The 25,060-nt window shown below is 31.3% G+C and overlaps 1 protein-coding gene, 3 non-coding genes and 1 pseudogene across 4 annotated transcripts; 3 read left to right on the top strand and 2 right to left on the bottom strand.

The window, feature by feature from the left end:
* Positions 1-557: 557 nt before the first annotated feature.
* Positions 558-647, top strand: LOC113000290 (small nucleolar RNA snoR26). Its single transcript, XR_003265581.1, has one exon. It is a non-coding gene; the product is annotated as a small nucleolar RNA snoR26 (small nucleolar RNA).
* A 113-nt stretch (positions 648-760) lies between these two features.
* LOC113000291 (small nucleolar RNA snoR27) lies at positions 761-850 on the top strand. The gene has a single exon (XR_003265582.1). It is a non-coding gene; the product is annotated as a small nucleolar RNA snoR27 (small nucleolar RNA).
* Positions 851-1,273: 423 nt separating this feature from the next.
* On the top strand, positions 1,274-1,364 carry LOC113000292 (small nucleolar RNA snoR27). The gene has a single exon (XR_003265583.1). It is a non-coding gene; the product is annotated as a small nucleolar RNA snoR27 (small nucleolar RNA).
* Positions 1,365-6,427: 5,063 nt separating this feature from the next.
* LOC100800406 (L-type lectin-domain containing receptor kinase VIII.2) lies at positions 6,428-7,967 on the bottom strand. The gene has a single exon (XM_003552169.5). It carries the CDS (start codon positions 7,720-7,722, stop codon positions 6,646-6,648), a length of 1,077 nt encoding a protein of 358 aa, XP_003552217.1. The 5' UTR covers positions 7,723-7,967; the 3' UTR covers positions 6,428-6,645.
* A 12,195-nt stretch (positions 7,968-20,162) lies between these two features.
* LOC100809804 (receptor-like protein 15) lies at positions 20,163-22,382 on the bottom strand (annotated as a pseudogene).
* Positions 22,383-25,060: the final 2,678 nt, after the last annotated feature.

Genomic DNA, 25,060 nt, shown 5'->3' with positions numbered 1-25,060 from the left:
GAACTCCAAATATTATTTAAGAGATTCAAGTGTAATTTCACTCAAACATATAATTACATATAATATTAGTATTTAAATTATTTATTATAAATATAAAGTACAATTTATATATCAAAAATAATGTTTTTATAGTTTTCATTATAATGAAACTTATATATTTTAAATATTTATTATTACAATTTTTATTAATATAAAATAAATATTTGTCTTATATAATTTTCATATTTTTAAGCAAATTTTACATGCCAAAATACTATAATTAGATTCTTTTGACAGCAAATGCTATTGCTTTTAAAGTTCAACAATGACACGAAAAAGCCCAAATTTCCGTTGTGAAGAAAACGGAAAATGAAGGCATCATCCAAAGGCTTCAAACAAAACCCTAGGGTTCTACGCGCTTCTTTAAATTCTCAGAACACTAACGCCGCAGTCTTAATTGTTACACTAGAAACCTCGTCCCTTTCATTCCCGTCGTAGATTCATTCGGAATTCCAAGAATCAAATCTGAGGTTCAAACATGCGATTCTGTCTTTTACTTATTCTCGTCTCTGTTTTTGCGAGCATCAGTGATGAGCAATTCCAATGTTATCCTTGCACTTTGATTACCAGTGAAGAAGCTAATGGGGAATGGTTACTCTGAGATGCTCTTTCTGCAATCTCTCTCTTTATTTTTTTTCTAAAAATTTCAGCTTTTTGACCTATTCACACCCGAAAATTTTGATTTTTTTTTTTTTTTTTTTGCATTTTAGTTGGTTGGATTTATGGATCGGTGATGTTTATTTTAAACTGCGTTATCTATCCGAATCTTCCCAAAGGAATTGAAGATAACCATATATTGCTGAGATCCATTGATGTTCTTATTGGATTTATGTGTTTTTTTTAATAAACCACGTTATTTCAATGTGATGTGAATCTATATGATTGAGCCTGATAAACATCCTTTGCCCCTACTATGACTGCATTTTTTTTATTTGATATGGTTTGGTTTCTTCCACTGGTCGAGCTTCAGTTCGAGGTTTTAAATTATGGTTGTTGCGATTTTGTTGTACAAACATTGACATTGTGGCCTAAATCAAGGTCGCACACCATTTTTTAAAAAAACTTGTTTTAAGCTTTGAATGGGTATTGAATATTGTTTGTATCAGCTATGGATTTTACCAGCTGCAGAGTTCTGTTGTGTATTTTGTATATTTATTCTATTTAGATTTGTGTTCCTATGTGTTTAGTTTTTTTTAAGCCTATTAGTGCTTAAAGCATGTATCGTGGGAAATATATGGGATCTGTGATGGTGTTCAGAGACTGCGTTATCTATCTGTAGTTTCCTCTAAGGAACTGGAGATAATCGTAATTTACTGAGATCTTGCTTGGCTAGTAGTTTCCTCAATTCATTGTGCATATCTGGTTGGTATAACATCTGTTTAACAATCAAGCATTTCTTCAAGGTGCTTCATCTTATTAAATTATTAATGTAATATCTGTAACGATATTACATTCTTGAGTTTGAGTTTCTTCTGTAACAAAAATAAAACAGATTTGAGTTTCTTGTGTTGGCTTGCAAAATGATGGTTTGAATAAAATTGTAATGCAAATGCTGATTTAATTTTATCGGCCAAACAATGAGAGAAAGTGGTATAAGAAATACCACTTACAGGTGCAGCATAACTGTAGTACCAAATCAGGTCCAGAACCACAAAAGTTATGAAATATTTAGGTGATAATATCTCATAAATAGAGGCAGTAACCGATGTGAGGTATGACCACCCTAGTGCAGAAGACATATAGTCCCAGTTTTACAGTCATCTGCACACCAATTGGCATTCCCTATCATTGTGGTTTCACTGACTAACACTCCATACCAGCAGGATTATAGCGAGATTAGCACACCCTCCAAACAGCAACCGTAATGGGACAAAAAGCACCATACTCTACAAGATGGAATCTGCTGTTCTTAACTAGCAAAGATTGCAAGCACTATGCCAAAAAAGAGTTCCAGCCATGCCACGAAAATGTACAGGATTTCACTCTTGCTCTACTCCATTGCTAGGACCGTATTTGAACAAGTTCCATCACTCTCCAAGTCTCCCCCGATCTGGTTGGCCATTATTGAAAACAATTTGATTTCTATGAATCCATATAGACCACAAGACTGATAAATGTATACATTAACAATATTAATACTAATAATATATCATGACCGTATGAAAGCTTGACAGTTTGTAGACCCCACGTTGGACATAGTACGTATGAATGTCTTGGAAGCCATCTCCTCGGAGGAAACATGAAATATAGCTACGTTGGTGGTGGAGAATTGATGATGTTTTGAATGTTTGTTGATTTGTAGACTTGGGCTTGAATCGAGGAAGAATGTGATGGCAAAAATAGAATGCTTGGGTGAGGTTGCTTTGTGTCAAAACCGATCACAGAAACAACGAATCCACCACATCCATTGTGTTCCACATCGACCAATGCCATGCATCACCACAAAATCTAAGCCCGAGGCACCACCACAAAAGCCGAACATGACGCACCAACACGAAACCATTGTTCGGCATGATCTTTTAGGATGTTAAAATGCTTAATGTTACCCTTGACGGAGGAGGAAGAAGGATGGTGTGGTTGCGGTTTAGGATTATTGGTAGTCGAAGAGAACAAGACCTCAAAGAATCATGGTGGTTTGCAATAGAAAGAAGGGGAGAGAGAAGGAAGAAAAAAAAGAGGAGAAAGGTGGTGGTAAGGCGTGGAAGGTGTAACATAACACCATGGAATGATATCAATCTAAAGGGTATTAATTTTGTTGCATCATACACAAAAAAATTATTTTTTCCTTGTAGCTTGTGCCTAATTTTACATAGTATAAAAAAGGACATAAGAGATATACCATTATTTTAAAGTTTACCACATGATAATGTACCCCCCCCCCCCCCCCCCCCCAAACCTAATAATAATAATAAAGATAATATTATCATAAAATTATCTTACCAAAATAATAATATCATCATATTATAAGGCTCATTAAAATATGTATATATGATGGGATTCTTAAGGTAAAGTTTAATTGTTCATTATAATTATTGTTCTTATTTTACTATATTGAATGATGTCTAATTTAAGCGTCGGGGTACCTTTGTAGGTACCCACCCCCTTGACACTTGGAGAAAGGCAATTCGACACAACAAATGAGAATTACAATTGTATTATTGGACAAGTACATTTTGGCATCCATCATGGCCCAAGTGAAAATTTCCTATGACCTATACGTAATGGTAACGACAAAGAGCCAAGTGAACACGAAAGGTAGTGTTAACATAGGAGCATAGAGCCTCACCAATGCACACTCTGTGCACAGTAAGCACATGCATGATCAACCACTCAAATGCGATTGAAGAATTATAGGTTGAGTTGGAGGCCTTGAAAAAATGTCATGTAGAGGAATATATACCTTTTGGCAACAACAAGCAATACTCCAAAACCAACGACAAGACCCAACTTGGAGACCAACCCATCATATGAAAGGAAACTAAGGTATCTCGGACCCATCTAACACCACTTGTATGCCCACGGCTCGGCTAGTGAGGTACAAGGATAGTTAGCAAGGGGAGACACCATGCGCTTCGGTGGTTCGTACCTCAGTAATGAAAACCATGGTAACTAGAACCTAAAGGCATCCCTTTGTCGATGGTATCATGGAAGCACCCCCTCCTTCTTGGAAGGGTCTCAAGATGGACAAATATGATGGTACCATGGATCCGAACAAGCACTTAGATGTTTATCTTACCCAAGTCAGCCTAAACACAAGTAATGACTATATTTTATGTTGAATCATCCCAGAGTTGTGCAAAATCAAATATTCACGTAATTCATGTGAAATTACAAAACTAACCCTAATACAAAAATTACTCTAGATGCCCTAAAATACAAGGGCTAAAAAATCCTACATTTTTAGGGTACCTTACCTACATTATGGAGCCCTAAATAAAAGGCCCAAAAATAATGGAACCTTAATCTAATATGTACAAAGATAAGTGGGCTCATACTTAGCCCATGTGATGTAGCTCCATGTGGAGCTTGTAGGCCTTGGATCTTCTTCATCAATGGAGTCCTTTGCTTCTTGAAGATTAGTGGTATATTGGAGGATTGGACTCAGTGTTGCCTTACACCATTGGATCATAGCCTTACAACAAAGGCCTTTTCGTGAATAGCTTATATAAGAAGTCGGCCTCAGATATGAATGAGTTATGCCAAAAGGTGGCTAAGCATATGCAGATGGAAGAGTTGGTCAAGCTTCGCCATCAGACGTGGGTGGAACAAGTTGGTGAGAGGAAAAATGCTAATAAAGAAGGGAAGAAAAGGAACCGAGACTCGTCCAAGGAAAGAGGTTCCCCACGACCAACGTATTCCAATACACAACCTTGAACACCAATCACAAACAAGTTCTCGAAGAGGCGTTTAGCTCGAAAATCATGCGAACACCTCAAAGGCATCTACTCCCCCAAAGGCTAAAGGCTGATAAGTGAAAACATTATAACTTTCACGAGAACTACAACTTGACCATTAAAGAGTGCAAAACTTAAAAGATAAGATAAGATATAAAACTAATAATTATATAATAATAATAATAATATTACCATAATATTATCTTTCCAAAATAAGGTCAAAATATGTTTTTCATTCTCATAAATTTAAAAACGTTTGGAATTCATCCCTACAAATTTATTAGTACATTTTGTGTTCTCACAAAATTAAAATGTGTCATTTTTTTGACTTGGAGCAAGGTTTAGACATCCAAACTTATATGGATTGCTTTTTTACATCGATTATATACACAACAAAAATGTCACATTTTACATTGATTATATACATGATCGATGTAAAAAAAGGTCACATTTATATAAGTTATATGCATAACTGATGCCAAAAGTCATTATAATAGGTTCAAATATCTAGACCTACGTGCAGGACAAAAGATGATACATTTTAATTGTATGAGAATAAAAAATGTACTAAAATTTTTATAGGAACATATCTCGAATATTTACATATTTATGCAGACGAAAATACCCCCTAACCCCTCTGACACTCGGAGGAAGGCAACAATCACAAATGAGGGCACTAGGCTACACAATAAAGAAGAGTTACAATCATACCCTCAGACAAGTACAGTTAGAAATTACTTATCCTACACCCTAGTGATAGATACTAGGTAGGTTATATCAAAGATAACTGTCCATTTAACTAACCACGACCATCTAACTAATCAACAACTAATTACATGCGGTAATAATCACACCGAATGCTCTGCCAAGTTTTATTTTGAAATTTTGATCATAAGTTTTAACTCCAGTGCGACCTTTCTATACAAAAATTCAAACAAAATCAAATCTGAAGTCACACATAGGCCATGAATACTAAATGTATTAATGTATCCCAGGTAAAGGAGAAAGCAATGCTGGCAAAAGAGATGTCTGACTTTCAAAACGTAAAATGCAAAGCACAACTATATTGATGTATCAACGTTCAGAAATTCCTTCCGAGAAGCATTACAAGATTAAGTTAAAGAAGGATATACTTCATGCCAATATCACGTGATGATCAGATTATTTGAGCAAATGTAAGCAAACATACACATTTAGAAAGACAATTTCAGAACAGCACATAGAAATGTGCTCCAAATGCATGACAGAGGAAGAAGAAACTAAGTTCAATCTTTAAAACAGAAACACGCTCAAAACTTCACTTCAGGCTTTGAAAGCTTCAGCTTATAGACAAATCATATTCATCAATGCAGCCATTTGAAAACCTATTTCCATTCCCATTAATTTACCAGAGGATAATGGCCAGGACAAGGTTAGGTACTATTGTCTGCAATTAACCAATGAGATTGAATCATGCCAAACAGAATCATTAATAATATATAATATAGTAAAGAAATATTTACTTAAATGATTTTATAGCAGAAACATTTTCTGCTGAAGGCAGAGAGCCAGGGAATACGATTGAAAGAATGCCTAAAAAGTATATACCAGCCAACCTATGTAGCATTAAGTGCTTCAATATTGATGAAAGGTAGCAGATTACACAAACAAATCAAAGTGCCTGTCAATGAAACATCTACAAGTTTCTTTTACCTCTAATTGGTTTCACAGTAGGCATGAAGGACATCAAGAAAGATAAGGGGAGAGAAAGGTTCTTGTCTTCTGAGAAACCTGATAAAAGGGAGGAGCTACAGAATAATTGCTACTTTACAAAATAATATCATTAAATAAAATAATTCCACATCTACACTTGAAAACCAACAATAAAATCATCTGTGACCGAGTATCAAGAGATATCACGCTGCTAATGTTAGCCAACCAATATTCAATATACAAACTGATTATGGTTATTTGTCATCATCAGACAATAAAATCTCTGTCAACAACATCATATATAAATTAATAGTAACATAGATTTGGACATTTGGTCATGATTCAGAAACAAAAAAAAGGGTAAGCCATGTATCCTTAATTCAGAGTTAGATCTGGATCTCAATTTGCTCAAAAATAGACAATGACATAAGTAAATAAAACAGTTCTTTATCAAACTACAACAAAGCAAAACCTGAATACAAGAAACACTGATTTACAATGCAAGCATCCAACTGTAGATCTACTCCTTAGCATCTATGATGGTTGTTTTATCTACAACAATGCTCACTTTCTTGTACTCAAAATCTACAGGCTGCATAGCATACTCCTCCGGCACCACCGGTCGTTTATTACCAAAGATGGTCCACAAATAAAGCACAATGAATGCTGTCAATGCTCCACATCCAGCACCAAATATCATTGCAGCAAGAACCCTCAAAAGGCAATCACTTCTGGATTTCACTGCTGGAGTTTCAGTCTTCTTAGCAAGGACCTTTGGATTCAGAGGCTCAGAATGCATCCAATGTGGAAAATGCCTCACAATAAAGCTCCATGAATAGAGAAAGCATGTTTGAGAAGTATTATTCTCTTTCACTGTGCTAAAGCCTGCAAACATCTCTTCAGTACCCCAAACATTTGATAAGTCCATTGAATGCCAAAGCAATGGATCAACTGGCCTTGATTGACCATATTGATTCAACCTAACTTCTAAGCGCTTTGAACTCGCCTCATAATCAATCCAAGCATGCAATTTCCCCTCACTTTTTAGACCCATAATGACAGATGAGGCATTGATTGTTTTAACAGGAACAGAACTACCAACATTAATGGACACAATACAACTACCAGAACCCCCATTCCTACCATAAGCACTAAACTGAACACCGACAACCTTAAATTCCCTTTCCTTCAATCCAAAAGAAAGCCCATATGAACTATTACCAAAAACCTCACCTTCAACACCACTAGGAACCATAACAAAAGCCAAGCCACTCTTCTCACTATCCAAGGACATTGAAAACCCAAAGTAAGTTGAAAATGAGACCAATTCCCTTGCTCCACCATGAACAAGCTTGACGGGCTTCTTGTATATGACTCTCCCACCATTCCCAGAAAGAAGAACCTCAGAACCATTATTGACAACTTTTGCATTGCCATAAAGCCCCACACTTGACTTAAAATTTGGATCTTTCTCAAAATCCGTGAAGGAAAAGAAAGAGAGTGGATCAAAAGCTTGTGTTTTGAGGAACAAGATGAGGAAGGTGAAGGCTGTGAAGTGGGGGGAAGTGGAAAATGGAGCCATAATTGAAGTGGGCATGAGCTAAATCTTGAAGGGTGTGGCTCTAGAGTTGGTGGAGTGATCCCATTTGCATCAAAAGGGGGATTTTGCTGTTTCTAGGGTTTGAAAGGGAAGAAGACGGAGGAAGAAAGTAAAGAATATTGGGTAAGTTGGTGGAGTTGGAGGTTGTGAAAATTAAATACGGTTTAACTGATTCCCCTGCAACTGCATCTGCAGTGTTGCACTTCACTTTCACTTTCACTTTCTCTAAGTAGTAGTAGGGGTACCTCAACCAGGGAATATAATAAACTCTCTTTAAATTGGTAAGGGATAAAAGCAAAATATTAAATAATAATCTAGTACTTAATAAAGTATCAATTTTTACGTATCAAATATTATTTATTTAACCATTTCTATAAATAATTAAAAAAAATTGGATTATTTCATGCCAGAAACCAATGACTAATATGTTAAAGTATTAAAAGCTATTAAGAAACTAATAGTTTGAATGAAATTAATATAGTTTTTTTAAGAAAAATGAGATTGAAAGTGAATAATTTCACTAAAAATGGTCTTCCCACAACAAAAACTGACACATAATTCATAATAATATCATGGTACTAGATAATATTCTTTCTTACAAAAATATATGCAATTGAGATCATGGTCACCTGCCAAAGTGCATAATTATCTAACAACTACATCAAGTTATATCGGTAATTTTTTTAAAATACATGTAAACAAATCTTGAGTAATTAGAAAATTATTTAGGTTTATTTTTAACACTTTGTGGCTTTTTCTCTTGCAATAGTCTTTCTCGTGGGAGACAAGCCTTTCTTGATTAGAGAGGAAAACCGTTGTAGTAAGGCAATTTGTTTTTCAATGAATCAATATATTACCATTTTTATTTTGGTGCTAAATATAATTTCTAAGAAAAGTTGAACGCTATGAAAGCTAAAATTTCTGAAGACCAAAAAGTGGTACAGTTTTATCGCATTGCAAATTTGCAATTGGGTTAAAATCATCTTTTATCTTCCATTAATAACTATATTGGTCAGTTAGTGGTACGTCAACTTTGATAAAAAAAAAAAAAAAAAAAAAGCAAACAGATCTTTTATACCAAATAGTAATATTAATTTTCTTAATTAAAAAATTCATTAATTCTTTTGAAAAGGAAAAACGAAGAAGATCATAATGATACTACGTCTCAAGTCTTAAAAGAGTAACAATCGCATTTTACTTTCATTCAATTATATGATTTCCCTCCATTATAGTTAACTCATCTAATTGCATGCATTTTATGTTTTAGAGCAAGCTAACGCAGTAATAAATACACTCGAGGAATTGGGGGAATGGGTGTTTCAGGCCTCTACTTAAATTGCTTCACATGATATGAGAGGATACGTGTCACGTAGTATCAAAATACATGTTAAATTGTTGGCACTTCTCTTTCGTATTTAAAAACCTCAATGACGTAATAGTATTCTTCAGTTGTCCTGAAAATAACATTTGTGTTTTTATTTATTTATTTGAGGATAAATATCTAAATTCTTCCCTAAAAATATATTTGGCTGACATATCAGTTTCTCCAAGATGAAAAATTATTTTTTTTCCCTAATGCATAAAAAAGCCAACATATTAATTTTATCATTAGTTTGATAGTAAAATCTAACGTTCCTATTGACGCTAACATGACAAGTAAAAATTGAAATGTCATGAAAAAAATATTAATAATTAGATAACTTACACGACATAACCAATTTGTCATTAAAATTAATACCAATGAATTAATTTATCATTTTTGGAATCTATTTCTTCCTTCTTTTCTCAATCTTTTTTTCATTTCTCATTCTCCTTCTCTTATATCACCGTCGTGTGGAAAGATATTTCTGAAGATCCTTCTCTTTCCTTCTTATACAAATCTATGAATTTCATTTTCCAAATCAAATCTAAAAATTTCATGGTCCCATCATTCTATTTTTTTTTATTTTTTATGAACAAGGTATTCGAAAAAAGAATTCTGAGTGCATTGAAAGTTTGAAGCTTTTAAGCCTCAAGATCTCCTCCATACATTTATGTTTTCGGTGGTTAATTATAATGTTATAGGACATGTGATGAATTTAAAACGTACTGTGCTCCTCCACCAAGAACCATTGTTGCACCACCACCTGTCCCTAATGGTTCTGCTCCATCTGCTGTTAAAACCCGCATATGGAACAAATCCAATACCGCCGAAGGATGCAAATATGGTGACGAGTGCCATTTTGCCCATGGCGGATGTCGGGTTTACTTCATTAAGTGTTCAACCAATTCCCACAATGGATTTTTCACCACCGTGAAAGGGGAATAAGAAGTAAAAAGAAAAATAAGAAGAGAAAGAGAGAGAAGGACAATTTTTTACGACGGCTAAGGTGGTCCAAGAGAAAAGAAAAAGAGCATAGGAAAACAAGGAGAAACTAAATTCTAAAAATAATAAATTAATTCATCGAACATTTTAATGACACATTAATCCTGTAGAGTTAACTACTTAATTGACAATATCTTTCATAACATTTCAGTTTTCACTTATCAGATCATTAGAGATGTTAGATTTCACATACCAAGTTAATGATAAGATTAATATGTTGATATTTTTATTTATCCAGACATAAAAAATAGTTGTTCATGTTTCAAATGCTAATATGTCAATGAAATATACTTTTAATGACGAATTTAAGTATTTATGTTTTATTTGATGATGTAAGGATTAAAACTTAAAGTATCTATCTATTTATATTTAGTAAAAAGAAATCTATCTATATATTTATCTAGATTTGATAAAAGAAATAGTAACATAACATTAATAAGTCATTGGTTTGAATGAAATTTGTTCGATTTCTTTAAATAAAGTTTCAGTCTTGTCTTGTGAATAAAAAAATATGATTGAAAAAAGAAAATTCACTAGTATCAATATCATGATAAAAAAAATATTAAGGTTTAATTAAGTTTTTATACCTATAATATAGGCCGTTTTCATATCACTACCTAACATTCATTTTTTCAAATCAAGTACCTAAAAAAAAATTTCAAATTCATTTTACTACCTGTTGTTAGTTGTTTTTCGTTAAGTGATGATGTGATAAACAAAGTGTCATGTTTTCACGCCTTGTCATAGACACCTCATTGACATGTCATCACCTTCAATGAAGTGGCACTGATGTGTCAATGATTGGGCATGGTGAAATGACACTTTGTCTGTTACGTTATCACTTAACGAAAAGCGACTAACCGCAGGTAGTAAAATGAAACTAATTTTTTTTCCAAGTAGTTATTTGACAAAAAATGAATTTTTAGATAGTAATATGAAAATGACATATTTTTCAGTTATGAAAAAATTATTTAATATATGATATGAAAAATTTATTTAAATCATATATAATTGATGTTTTGCAGTCTATGATCAATGTACACATGTAATATGTTATGTCTTCTTTCACTATTCTCTGGACCCAAAATATATATTTCACTGCTTAATCATGTCGGGTTCATTTTCAGTTTTGCCCAAATATTAAATGTACGTATCTTAACACTTTAATTTCACCTTTAATACTATCTTATTAATCTAGTTCAGTTTATTAAATATGATAAATTGATAGGTGAATTATTGTAAATTTCAAATAATATTTTTTTATTCCTACCAATAAAAAATATTTTATTAATTTAATGTTTTTTAAAAATTATCTTAAAAAAATAAATAGGATAAAATTTCTTAAATCTATATAAAAGTAAATTACATATATATTAATCAAGTTATTTTAATTAATTTTTAGCTTTTTGACAAATTTATAAATATTTGATCAAATAAAAGTGTTTGAAAATATTTTTTTCTTATTGACTTATAAGATTTACTTTTAAATACAACTTAAATTCACGATTATCATTTTTATTTTTATTTTCAATAAAATAATAAAATTTATCATTTATCATTTTGTTTGAAATTAAATTATTTATTTGGATAAAACTAATCGTTATCATTTGTTAACTAAAAAAATATTTTTCAAATTGACTTAAATAAGTTTTTCTTACCTAAAAAAATAGGTCATTTTTAAATTATTACCTAAAAATATTTATTTTTTTGACAAATACCCACATGAAAAAAATTTATTTTTATTTTACTATGTATCGTTAATTCATTTTCGTTAAGTGATGACGTGACATTTTGTCTGTCACGTCATCACTTAACGAAAATCAATCATCGACAAGACTTTCGTGATAAGGCATGATGACGTGACAATCCATCTGTCATATCATTACTTATTGAAAGACGACTAACGATAAATAGTAAAATGAAATTAAAAAAAATTAGGTATTTGGTTAGAAAAAAAATAATGTTAGGTAATAATCTAAAAACGGTCTATATTTCAAGTATGAAAAATTTAATTATGTCAAAATATTAATACCATATTTAATGTTATTAATGTAATGTTTGTATAAATAAATTATTTCTTTTTATATAATGACACGATTTTTTGAATTAATTCTAATTAAATAATATAATTTATTGATAATGCATTAGATAAGAGTAAATAAGGAAAACAAAGTACTAACTAATATAATTTATACATTAAAAAAGATTCAAAATCGTATACATTAAAAAGTTAATATTTTTGTAAAAAAAAAAAAGTAATATTTTAATTACTTATACATGAATTCGAAGCATGGGGTTTTGAAAATGTAATAGATAAGTCAGTGATGTCAAAAAAAATAATGGAATCTAAATGTAACATGTACATCGAGTATCAATACTTGTCTTTTCCTCAAAGCGATCCCCCCTGTTTCATAAATAATGAACCACTTTTTTTTGGAAAGGATAATTTTTTTGGGTTGTATGGTTATGCAGAAAAAAGAAAAAAGTTGTGCCAGGGTGACAAGTGCCAAATACGAGAAAAAGTAGAGTAGGAATTCCCACATTATGCAAAAGGGGACCACGTATAAACAAATTTAATTAAATGTTATATATATATATATATATATATATATAACACTCTCCTAACCTCACATAAGTGATAAAATTAGAGTTAAATATAGAAAAAGTAATAATATTATTCTTTTTATTTCTGAAAAAATTATATATATAAACACTTCACTGAAATTAATCCACGAAGCACCGTGGCGACCTTTGTTGGTTAGCATCCAGCGATGGAGAAAGCGATGGTGAGTGGTGGTGCCCACTTAGGCATTGGCAAACCCAGCTCATCAAATTCAAAAACAAATAACTTATACTATACGCGTGCTTTCTTTGTCTTGTTCCTAACACCCAACACATGCAACACAACAATCCTTTGCTTTCTCCTTTGCTTTGCTACAGCTATAGAATTTGGATCCTATAGAGTTCACCTGCAGTGTGAGCATATGAGAAATTATAGCCACAGAATATAGAATTAATTTTCCTGCTAGACTTCACATGTGTTGTTAGGTCCTTAAACCGTATTAAGGTTTTTAATTAAGTTATGAAATTATCTAGTTATATTTCTCTAATCGATCATAGATTCATAATTATACAAAGCGCAGCAAAGGATACAAACTCTACATCGATTTATAACTTTGCCATTGTTGTTGAAAGTGGTTTGAAATAGTTGAATTTTTATTTTTTGGTTTGATTGTTAAATCAAATTAAAATTAAGAAGTAATATATTTGAAATGAATAAAAAGTTGAAAATAAAATTAGATATTTAATATATGTTACTAATTAGGATTGTTGAGTATATGAAAGATATTCTAAATGAAATTGTAATAAATGTAGTTCATATGCATATAATTCTTGATTTATTGGAAATCAAATATCTTATATTTACGTATAATCAGTATTATAAGTCTATATATAAACATGAAAATTGTGTACTCTGATACATGATTTTTAATTTATTATTTTTTAATTTTTTCTTATTTTACATCGTATCAAAGTTAGGTTGAGGGAATAAGAAAAAATTATCTCTCATGGGGGACAAGTTCCTGCTGAGCCCTTTTGCTTATATGTCTTTCTTTTATAATTATTTTTTTAGTTTTTGGTGGACCATGTTTTCTGGTAATTTTTTTCGCGAGTGTTCTTATTCGATGAACCATATTTTGATATGCAAAATTTGCCATTGTGAGCACCATCGAACTCGTCTCCTAGTCATAGGTTAAGCCTAATTTTCTCTGACGCCATCAGAGTTATCACGCACCGCCACCTTTTTTGACCATCTCTTTTAATCTTTTTCAGGTTTTGGCAGATCTACTTCTCTCGGGTGCGATCTAGGTGCATCCATTACCACCATGGTTCTCATCTCCCTTCGTCGAGTTTGACCATGTAATCAACCACCATTGACATCATCAGAGATGTCGTTGTTTGACCCTTTTTGTTTTGTTCTTTTCACTTGCAGATTTCATTTATGATGTTCTTTTCTTCTCTATCCACCTATTGGGTCTCCATAATTGATTCTAAAGCTTCCAAATCTTTGTTTTAAGTTCCAACTCTTTTTTTCAAGCAATATTCCCTAACTTTACCCGGATCCTTGAGTTGCATGTGTTCAAAATATTGGTTTGAAACTTTCAAAAATTGATTTTAAGAAAGTCCAAACTTGTTTTTCCTGGGCTAATGGATATTGTGGCCCTCTCTTTCTAGTAATATTTTTTTATTTTACTCCAACATACGATTTTCACTCTATTATTTCTCTATTTTCCTCTTATTTTACAAGGATGAATGTGGCTCAATGACATGCGATAATAATTCTTAAAATGTTATTATTCAAGATTTTTTTTAAAAAAACACTTCCGTTGAAGAAGGATTCCTGAAAGGTTCTCATTCAATACGAGAATTCATATTTATAATATAGAAGTGATTAGATTAAGAGGAAAAGAACAAAAAGGAAATAAAAACCTTTGATGTATAATAAAATATTTATTTGACACAATTTATAATGATGTGTTACAAAATGTAATTCATTATCGTGTTTTTGCATGAATTATCATTGCATTTTCTAGGGTGAAAAGACAATGATATTTGCCAATGTCTCATGTCATGCCCAATTGGCTTGGCTATTTAGGTCCGCTCATCTTGATTAAAGTTGTATTTGGTTTAGAGGAAAGAAATAAAATAAATAAAAATAAAAGAAAGATAATTTTAAAAAAAGAAATAGAATATAAATAAAATGATATGTTTTATTATTTGATTTAAAAGAAATAAGTGAGAAATTGAATAGAAATGATATTATAAAATTTTTTAATTGAAATAAAATAGGAAATTAAATACTTGAACCCACAAGCAGGTTACTTAATTACTTCTTTTAAAAATCATCAGCACCAAAATCCTTTCCGTCCGAAGCCTCTTATTTCTGTCGCGCGAACTGAGCAGAGCCTAAGTGTCACTTGAAACTATAATTTTATCTCTGTCTATTAATTTATACTACTAATAACTTCTCTAACTACCACTTATAACCACTGTAATAAATATTAATGTTATTTTTAGTATTCCATCGGGATTGAAATATAACAAAAAAAATTCTCTTTATTTAAAAAAATTAATTAACATCATTTAAGCATAAAGATAGTATTGTTAAATAAGAAATAGTTGGTTGCATTTAATTGCATAATACAAAAAAGAAAAAAGTTGTTAGAAATAAAACTCAGAAAGATATTTTTAGAAGTAATATCATTAAATAATAAAGAGTTGGTTAAACTTTACTTGGAGGTATATTTTATTTTATTACACATTGATTTTTTTTCCTTATATTTTAATTTGGAGGTAGTAATAAATAAAATGAGGGTTTTACTGGCAAGTACCCTAACATATTGGTTAAATTTGGAGGTAGTAATAAATAAAATGAGGGTTTTACTGGCAAGTACCCTAACATATTGGTTAAAGAGTTAAAAGAATAAAATATTTATTATAAAAATTATAAGAGAATGTCAAAAAGATTATAAACAATATAATTTTACACATTTCAATAAAAATATTTATCTTTTTAGTTCTCTAATCAATACCTAAAAAAGACACTAATTAATACTTTTTAATCTTAAAATTCCAAGATCATGATTCATGACTTGTGTTTTGGACTTTGGAAAACCATGAAAAAAATATTATACACAATCTCAATAACTGACATTCACATCTCTTGAAAGGTTCACAAATCATAGTAAATAACAATAACATAACAATAATAAACCATATGAATTAGTGGCCTTGATTTAAATGATAGCAGTCCCATCATCCCATGTTTGGCAAAGTGAATGATAAAGGTTCAAGAGTGGTCTTGATTTAAATGATAGCAGTCCCATCATCCCATGTTTGGCAAAGTGAATGATAAAGGTTCAAGGCAACAAAACACATTAAATAAGACGCTAGACAACAAAACTCTTGTTAGTTTACTAGTAAAATTGTTTTTGACTAAATAGGGATAGAAGCAATTGTAACTTGAAATTACCAATGTACCAAAAAATAAAGTTAAAAAACTCAATTCCATAAATACACTGATCTCTCCCTCTCTTTCTTTGTCTTTTGGTGCAACGTATTTAATTTAAAATCTTGGAGAATGAAGCCCCTTCTTTGCTTTAATTTGTGTTTCTTGTTATCCACGCTTACTAGGTTCTATGGGCAGCGTAGGTAATTAAAATTGTGAAAATATGAGACTCAAGTGATAAATTAGAGAAGACTGATAGGCCACAGCCACACAACTGGATTTGCAAGAAGGTTGGTCTCAGTTGTCCCTTTTGCTTATGTTATTTCGCTTTCGTAGTGATATGATAGCATTGTGTTTCATCTTCCATAAGACAAATGTTTGCAACCAAGCAACAAGGTTTCCCCCAAAGGTCAAAGCTTGTCAATAATGTTAAGAGATATTGAAATTTGGACCACTATAAAGTAGTTGTGGTCTAGTGCAGGTCATTAAGCACTGGTTCCTGCGTGCCTCCTTCAAAAGCATTCCATAAAGACTAAATTATTACATGATAAAAATCTTCAACAGCACATTTCTCTTCCTTTCTTTTGGGTCACCACTCCGGTTGATCTTTGACCATATTAAATCCAACATGATAAAAAGTAACTCAAAAAGATGATGGCAACAATTATGAAAACCAACTTTTATATGTGGGCCTTCATCATCCTGAGGCTGAGGCTGGGTTTCCCTCATCGTGCAAATACAATACACGAATTTAATAAAAATGGATTTCAAGTGTAGGGTATCGATAATTGTCGAATTTAATAAAAATGGATTTCAAGTGTAGGGTATCGATAATTGTCGAATTTAATAAAAATGGATTTCAAGTGTAGGGTATCAATAATTGTAAAGCTATGACGATGATTTTGAATTTACTAGTCTTGAAGATAAATCTAGCATTTTTTATAACTAAGAGTTATATGAGATTTTTTATTTGACATATAACTAATTTTTTATTAGAGTAAAATGTTAATTAAAAGACTCAATTATCAAATCACTTTTATAAAAAAACTTTTGGTTTTATAAATCATTGATTATTCACATGACAGTATAACTTTAGGACAGAATAGAATTTCTTGACATGATATCAAAGGTTTCACTGATAACCAATTGGTCGGTGATTTGATTATTGGTTCCTCTTTTGTCCGTTACATTAAATTTCAATATGAAGTAGTGGAGGGAGGAGTGGAGACGTTTTTGTCCACATTTGAATTTCATGAAATTCATAATTTTGCCATGAGGCTTACATTAGATATATATAAAACCTATTCCTGATCAGTTCCTAAATGAGCAAAAATTCTATGTTATCTTCATCATTTCACTATGTGCAGATATAATAGTAATGTACGCATTTCTTATACTTAATTCGTGAAGAACGTTCACTAATCATTATACAAACTTTATTCTACAGCGCAATTTTCCAAGCACTTTCTGTATATAGCTTTAAAAAAAATTCAACCTACTATTCCCATTTCCCAGCTCTACTAATTCCAAATATACAGAAGAGACATAAAACATATTTTATCAGTATATAATTATAAGACTTTTTAAATTAATTTATTCTCTTAAAAAATAATTAATTTAGTTAATCACTCTTTCAATTATTTGTATTGTCATTTTAAAATTATTTTTTTTATCTCTTGATTCATTTAATTATTTTTCATTAATGTTTAAAAATAAAATAATTAAGTAAAAATATATAAGAAAAAAATAATTAATGTATCTAAAAATTAGAAATAAATCTTAAAAAAAAGATAAACAAATTTATAAAAAAAAATCTTATAATTAGAGACAGATGAACTACAAAGGAACAGAGGAAATGAAACACCCAAAGATTTTCTGAACAGTGTGCTTGAAAAGTTAATCCTCCAGAAAAATACTTTTTTCTTTTCTTTTAATTTCATGAACGTAAAGCCAATGGAGAAGAAAAATAGCATTGAGCGAAGAACAATGATTTGTTCAAAAAAGAAAAAAAGCACATATGATTTTACAATTACGAGCCGATTCAATAGAGGAAAGTTGTAATATATTGGATTGTACCTGTTCATACAACAGTAACCCATTGTTCTTAACCCAGACTGGACTGTATATAATTTGACATTAATTTTGTTAAGTTTTTTTCACAAAAATACTTTTTTAGGAAACTAGCTTTTTAGTTATATTTTAATATACTATGAAATTAGTTTTTTTAAATAAATTAGTAATAACTTAAAGGTAAACTTAGTAATAACTGTATTAATGAACTAATAAAATATTTAATAAATATTTAATAAATCACTTCATTTTTTTTTGTTTTAGTAAAGATGATATTCTGCTCGATTGGAATAAGACTAATATGTGTTGTAATTTTATTTTTTAAGTATTTAACGTGATTGTGTATTCAAAATTTGAATTTGAAACAACTAGTTAAGTTAGGATAATTTCATACATGTTAATCTATGCACTTGGTGATAAAATTAAATATTTTGAATTAAATAAGTCCACTTTAATTTCTCCTCATGATATTTTTGTTTAACTACCTTTTTTGGTAAATTTGTGGTGAGGATTGCTTTCAAACCATTTTCTAAACAATTTTTTAATACATAGTATATTATTGATTAAAATTGATTGATATATGATATTGGGTGAGAAGATAAAGACATTACTCACATTAGTTTGTCTGAGCAATATTACCCATACTAATGTTTGCTCTAGTATGTTCTCATTTCCAATTACTACAAATGCATCTCAAAAGAAACATTTTTGTGTTGATAATTAAACAGCAAGAAGACATGTATAAAATAAACAATTCAGAATATTATTTGGAACCTTTCTTGCCTCACTAATTGAGAAATTATTTGTAGACTTTACAGCCATTTAAAATTAGTCTTTCGACTTTTAGACACCCTACAGTGTATATATGCTCGGGTGACACCTTTCCACATCATTAATATGCTCCAATGGTCCATCATCAAATCAACAAGCCATGATCGCATAGACGGCATAGTTGTTTATTAATTGTTCTTAATCCCAAAACTTGACTTTGGTATAGTTATTCTTTGTTGTCTCTTTGTGTTCACAGTTCAACACCCTTACTCTTTTGTTGTCCTATATTATAGTTTTACAATAATTTTCAAATTTTCCTCTTTTAAATTGATTTATCCAATTTTCCTAATTAAATTTTTTTGTCCGGTAGTCTTTTTTTTATGTTCATATCAAAAAGGAAAGGAGTATCCATGGATACCTGTTGCTCAAGGTCAAGGTTTATAAATATGAGTTTTCTTAATTATGGTGAAACCGAGAAGGAGGGTTTTATTATTTTTGAATATCACGTGTTTTTGTAAGATTGCATGTGAAGAGATTTTAATGTTTTGCTATGTATACGAATATATTTTGTTGGTAGAAATTAATCTTATATATGAGCATAAGAAAGATAATTTTCCTTTAAATCAATTGTAGGAGAAGATTTGGAAATAGTTATGAATATCAGTAATGCATGTTTGGGTCTTCCATGTATTCAATTAATATAATATGTAAGAAGAATTTATAGTTTGAGAATAAAAATTGCCAAATAGTTAAATGACTTGCAGATTAATTAAATTTAACCTTAATAAAATGATAACAGTCTTAAAGAACTTCATACCTTAGATCCTTACCTGGGCGATGATGGTTTATATATGGCGGGAAGGTGCCTGAAAAATGACTCAACGCTTGAGTCTGTATCAACACTTAGTATCAATATCAGATCACAAGACATATCATCACCCCTTAATTTGACTGATATTTATCAGTGATCTTAACAATTAACATAGCCTGATTCTCTGGAGATTAGAGAGGAACATGACATCAAGTGCATCTCAATTGTTTGGCAGAAGGAGAGGTGTGTGTAGGATAGTTGCTCAAGAGGACTTCTTTTATAACACAAATTATTGCCCCACAGTACATATGATTTTCATATAACGTATACATAACTTATTTATTAAATATTGTATCACACTTAGAGCAAACAAATAAGAAACTGATGTTAAAGACATACAATGTAATATGTTACATATTTGCATTTTTAAATAACTTACACAATTTGTCCTTGATAAAGTAGTAGCAATTCAGGCTCATCAATTCTATGTAGTAAAACCATGCTTGCCTCCAGTAAGGATTAATATATAAAGCTGCTGCAGTTACCAATAAAGTTGATGTGTATGACACGACAAAGCTCACATAGAAAACAAACATGTCCAACAAACTATCACTGTCTTCATCATTTGGTAAAATAACAGGTAGGGGATTGCAACTTTTTGGTAGTAGAGGTCCACAAAGGAACTGATTACCCTTGTAGCTGCTTTCTTCAAATGTCGAAAATCGCTCTTTACTTTTAGGTGTTGCACCAGATAAGTTATTGTGCACCACATTGAATACAGCAAGGGAGGTTAACTCACTCAGTTGAGGAAGAATTTGGCCACTCAACTTGTTAAATGAAAGATCCAAACTCTCTATTTGAACCAAATTGGAGAATGTAGTCGGAATCCGCCCTGTCAAATCATTATGTGACAAGTTTAATGATTGAATTCTTGTCAAGTTTCCAAGCTGAAATGGGATATTCCCCTTAAGTTTATTGCAGGACAAGTCAATTCCAGTCATGTAAGCAAGGATTCTCCCCGTGTAAGTGTTGGCTCTATTCTTTTAAGTGAAATTTGCTTTCTCTTCCACGTTTGGTAATATTGGTGTGTCAAAAGGCATGTAATAATATCCGTGATCTGCCAAAATCCAACCAGACAATATTTCCAAGAATAGCTCAGGGTACTTAATATCAAAAGTCATTTTACCCAAGCAATTGGGTATTGCACCAGAAAAATTATTATGAGAAAGGTCTAGTATGCTTCAATCTATCAATTGGCATAACTGCTTTGGTATATCCCCAGTAAAGTGATTGCCTTTCAAAAGGAGAATGTTCAGCCTTGTATGTTCCTGTATCAAATCTTCAAGGCCATCGATTATTTCGTTGAAGCTAAGGTCTAGTAGCATCACTGCGGAATAGCTTCCATTGATCATTCTTTTGGATAATCCTCTCAAATGGATAATGCTCCCCGAAGAATTTATAAAAGATGGAACAACACCAATCAAATTATTTTGGGAGAGATCTAGATAAAGTATATTTTCAAGTTCGGTCAATTCTAATGGAATAGATCCTTCAAAATGATTATTGGACATATGAAGCTCTTGCAAACCTGACATGTTTTTTATAAGGCTTGGAATCTTTCCCACCAAATGATTATCGCTTTTATCCAATGAAGTGATGCATGGACTAAAAATGCTGCTTGGGAGTCTACCAGTAAATCTATTATCATTCAGTAACAAGGATGAAACCTTACCTCTGGATTGGTACAGAACTCCAAATATGCCTTCAGGTATTTCTCCACACAATTGATTATTTGAGAGATCCAATGTATGTAATGAGCTCATGTTGCTTAGCTCATGTGGAATTTCTCTCGACAAATGATTATTTGAGAGATCCAATGTTTGCAGCAAGTTCATTTGGCCAAACTCGCCAAGAACTGAACCATGGATTGCATTTATAGACATATCTAAAATTTTCAAATTTGGAAAAATTGAATTAATATTGTTACTCAGGATTTGACCTGTTATTGCATTATCAGATACATCAATTCTTTTCAGCTTGAGTAGGGGACGGGATGGCAGCTGGATTAACCCAGTAAAGGAACAATTTTTCAGAACAAGGTTTGTCATTTTTGTGTTGTTTTCTAATAACCATTTTGGAAACTCTCCTCCTAGTTTACAACCAGTGAAATCCAAATAAGTCAAATTGTAATGGTAATGAAGAAAGATTGGAAGGGGGAGAGAATTGGTTTCGACCCTTGAAGACAAACTGAGCACTTGCAACTGAAATTTTGGAACCCATGTTTCCAAAGTAGAGTGAGTCATGTATGACTTTATTCCCATTGGATATGAACTTAAGGTTTGAATGATTGGAAAATGGTGCGAATGAAATAGGGACTTCAAACTGGTTTCTTTCAAAACCAAGATAATCAAGGGATGTAAGACTTGCAAGGTTAGATCCAATATTACCAGCAAAATTATTACCAGAAAATCCAACTTCCTGAGGGATGAGAAGTTAACAAAATATGGTTGAAGTGGCCCTTTGAATTGATTATTACTTATGTATAACTCCTCAAGCATCTTAAGCCCAGACCAATATGAGAAATTATATATTTGGACAGAAGTACTATATTTGTTAGAAAGCGATTTCATAATGAAAAATTATATATATAAATTCACTAAAATAGATTAAATATTGAATCAACTGCAGAGTGTATACCTTGAAGGACGACAAAACTGGTGATGTTTATTACGACTGAAATCAATAATTTCCAAATGGTTTGACGCCAATCCTGCCAGGGATAAACAAAGGATTGATTGATTACACTATCATTGTTACAGATCGAATACAATAGTCTTCTTCACTCATCGAATAGAATTATATATAGCAATTAATTTCCTTGTTTAGTTAAATTATAGATATATAAAAATACAAAGAAAGGGTTGGTAACTTGGTATGCTGAAACAAAAAAATCCATGATTGCTAAAAGTACTAACCACTAATATTGAATGATCCTTCCAATAGGTTGCTGCTTAAATTAAGAGATTGGAGATGTTGAGCCCTCTTAGAGAAGGAAAAGCCTTTTTACTGAAATTATTTCTACCAAGTCCAACGTACTGCAGATTGGTTGGCCATGTGAATTCTTCTTTCTCTGTTTAATACATCCGGTTATAAGTAGTTGTCAGATGATGGCATACAGGCGTAGTATATTCTTATACAGTCATGTTGAACAGAACATTTTGATAAGTTAATAAAAGATAAAATCCAACCTAAAAACCGTAAGATACTGTCGTTCAACATGTTGGCAGTCAAGTCAAGGTTCTCCAATGCCCTTAGTTCAGACCTACACATATATACACTGATAATAGTTATTTTAAGTTTTTAACTAATCAAGGAAATAATGTATAGGAAGTGCAAAGGGTGTCATTACTATGAAGTGGTCGTGAATTCAAGTAATAGTGTGCTAAATTTAAAGGGATGAAAGGTCACTCAAAGCAGTTGTCCCAGTGTGGCAGCTTCTCATGTCAAGGACCTCAAGATTTATCAACTTGGAGAATAAACCTAGAAGGAGCAATGTGTTAGTTCTGTCCCCTGGAGAAACCAATATTTCTCCAACAAAAACAAATACTGGTTATTTTGTGAAAGAATACAGGGTACTAATAAAACGTAAACAACTAGCTTTTACAAACTAATACAGTTTTTACAATTGTTCAAAACCACTAATGATGCATGAATGTTACTCAGTTTGGAACTATATGTTAGAATTAATGTCTTATGTGAAAAACATGTGACTTAGACAGAGACTAATAAGTAAATAATTAATTATTAAGGGCTAAATTGTAATTGGGCTTAATAGGAGAAATTTCTAAAGCACTGCTACTTGATGGGAGTAGTGGTTATAAAAGAGGCTTAATACCCACTAACGTGAAATAAAGTCCCACCAGAAAAAGGTTCTCTCTCACTCATAGCCATCACTAATGGAGAGAGACAGAAAAGAAAGGCCAAAGGAAGTGAAATCTTATTTCTCTCATTTTCCAAGAAAATCAAAGTACATCCAAGAGAAGTTCCTACGAAGAAAGATACAAGTGTTCCTATGGAGGAAGGTACACATCATTGTTTATTGATTATTTGTGAGAATCATAGGTTTCAAGATCCTGTTGTTTCCTATAATTGATAGTCTAGGAAACCCCTTAAGAATTTTACATGTAGTATGTGTTATGAAATTTATTATTTTCCAATAATGATTTAATTTCTTTCAATTATGCATGAACCCTAATTATGAAATTTAAGGATAATTTAATTTCTCCCAATTATGCATGAATCTTAATTATAAAATTTAGGGATTTTTGTCCGCTGCAAGTATAAAATCTTTTATTGAAAATGATATCAATTAAGTTGGCTTTCAAATCATAAGTATGAATGCATAAAATTATAGCATATTTTGTGTAATGTGATTTGATTCTATGATAATGGTGGCTAGTATTGGTATTTTTTATATTTTTTATCATATAATGTGAGAAAGCCATATAACGTGAGAAAGCCATTAGTGTGATTCATGTTTTGAAAAGCGCTGTGCTCCGTACGTGTTAATTCCTTCTGTGAAAAGCTGCGCAAAGGTACGTTCTTGTGAGGAAGAATTGGAAATTTTGGAAATTGCTATTTGTAATCTTATGTTTGCTATTTCCAATCCCACTTAATTTTTTTTTTGAAAAATTATTGTTGAACATGATTAAAGGATTAAAAGTTTATGTTCTATAATTAAATTAATGTGAATGTTTTGCAATTATTGGTAGCATTAAATATATGTATATGCTACATATTTTCTTGAACATGTTTGAATGCAAAAACACAAATAAATGCAAATATTATTTTATGGCCTGGAATGAAATTAATAGAATGACTATTAATTGTTAATAGCAATAAGTATGTACAGGCCATATATATTTGGTTGGAATTAAATGTATGTTGAATTTGTTAGTCACCAAAGTGGCCAAATTTGTAAGGTTATTTAATTCCAAATTAATGATATTTCAATTATATTTGGTTGGAATTAAATGTATGTTGAATTTGTTAGTCACCAAAGTGGTCAAATTTATAAGATTATTTAATTCCAAAATTAATGATTATTTTGATTACTCATAGAATAATATATGCTAAATTATATGGTTATTGGTTTATGGGTAATTGAAATTTATTGTTATAAGACATTTATGGATCGCCCAAAGGTTGATTAGTTGTTCTTATAATTAATGAATATAATTGTAGGCGATTTGTGTGTATCATTAGTTTTATTTATATGCCCAAAGGAAATAGATACTACTAATTGGTG

Source organism: Glycine max, chromosome 18 (assembly GCF_000004515.6).
Source record: "Glycine max cultivar Williams 82 chromosome 18, Glycine_max_v4.0, whole genome shotgun sequence".
NCBI classification, from domain to species: Eukaryota; Viridiplantae; Streptophyta; class Magnoliopsida; order Fabales; family Fabaceae; genus Glycine; species Glycine max.
Note: the sequence above shows the minus strand (reverse complement) of the source record. Positions and strands in the feature narration are given on the sequence as shown.

What these genes read in the sequence shown, in the direction of transcription:
- LOC100800406 (XM_003552169.5), bottom strand. Translation starts at nt 7,722, where the DNA reads ATGCCCACTTCAATTATGGCTCCATTTTCCACTTCCCCCCACTTCACA.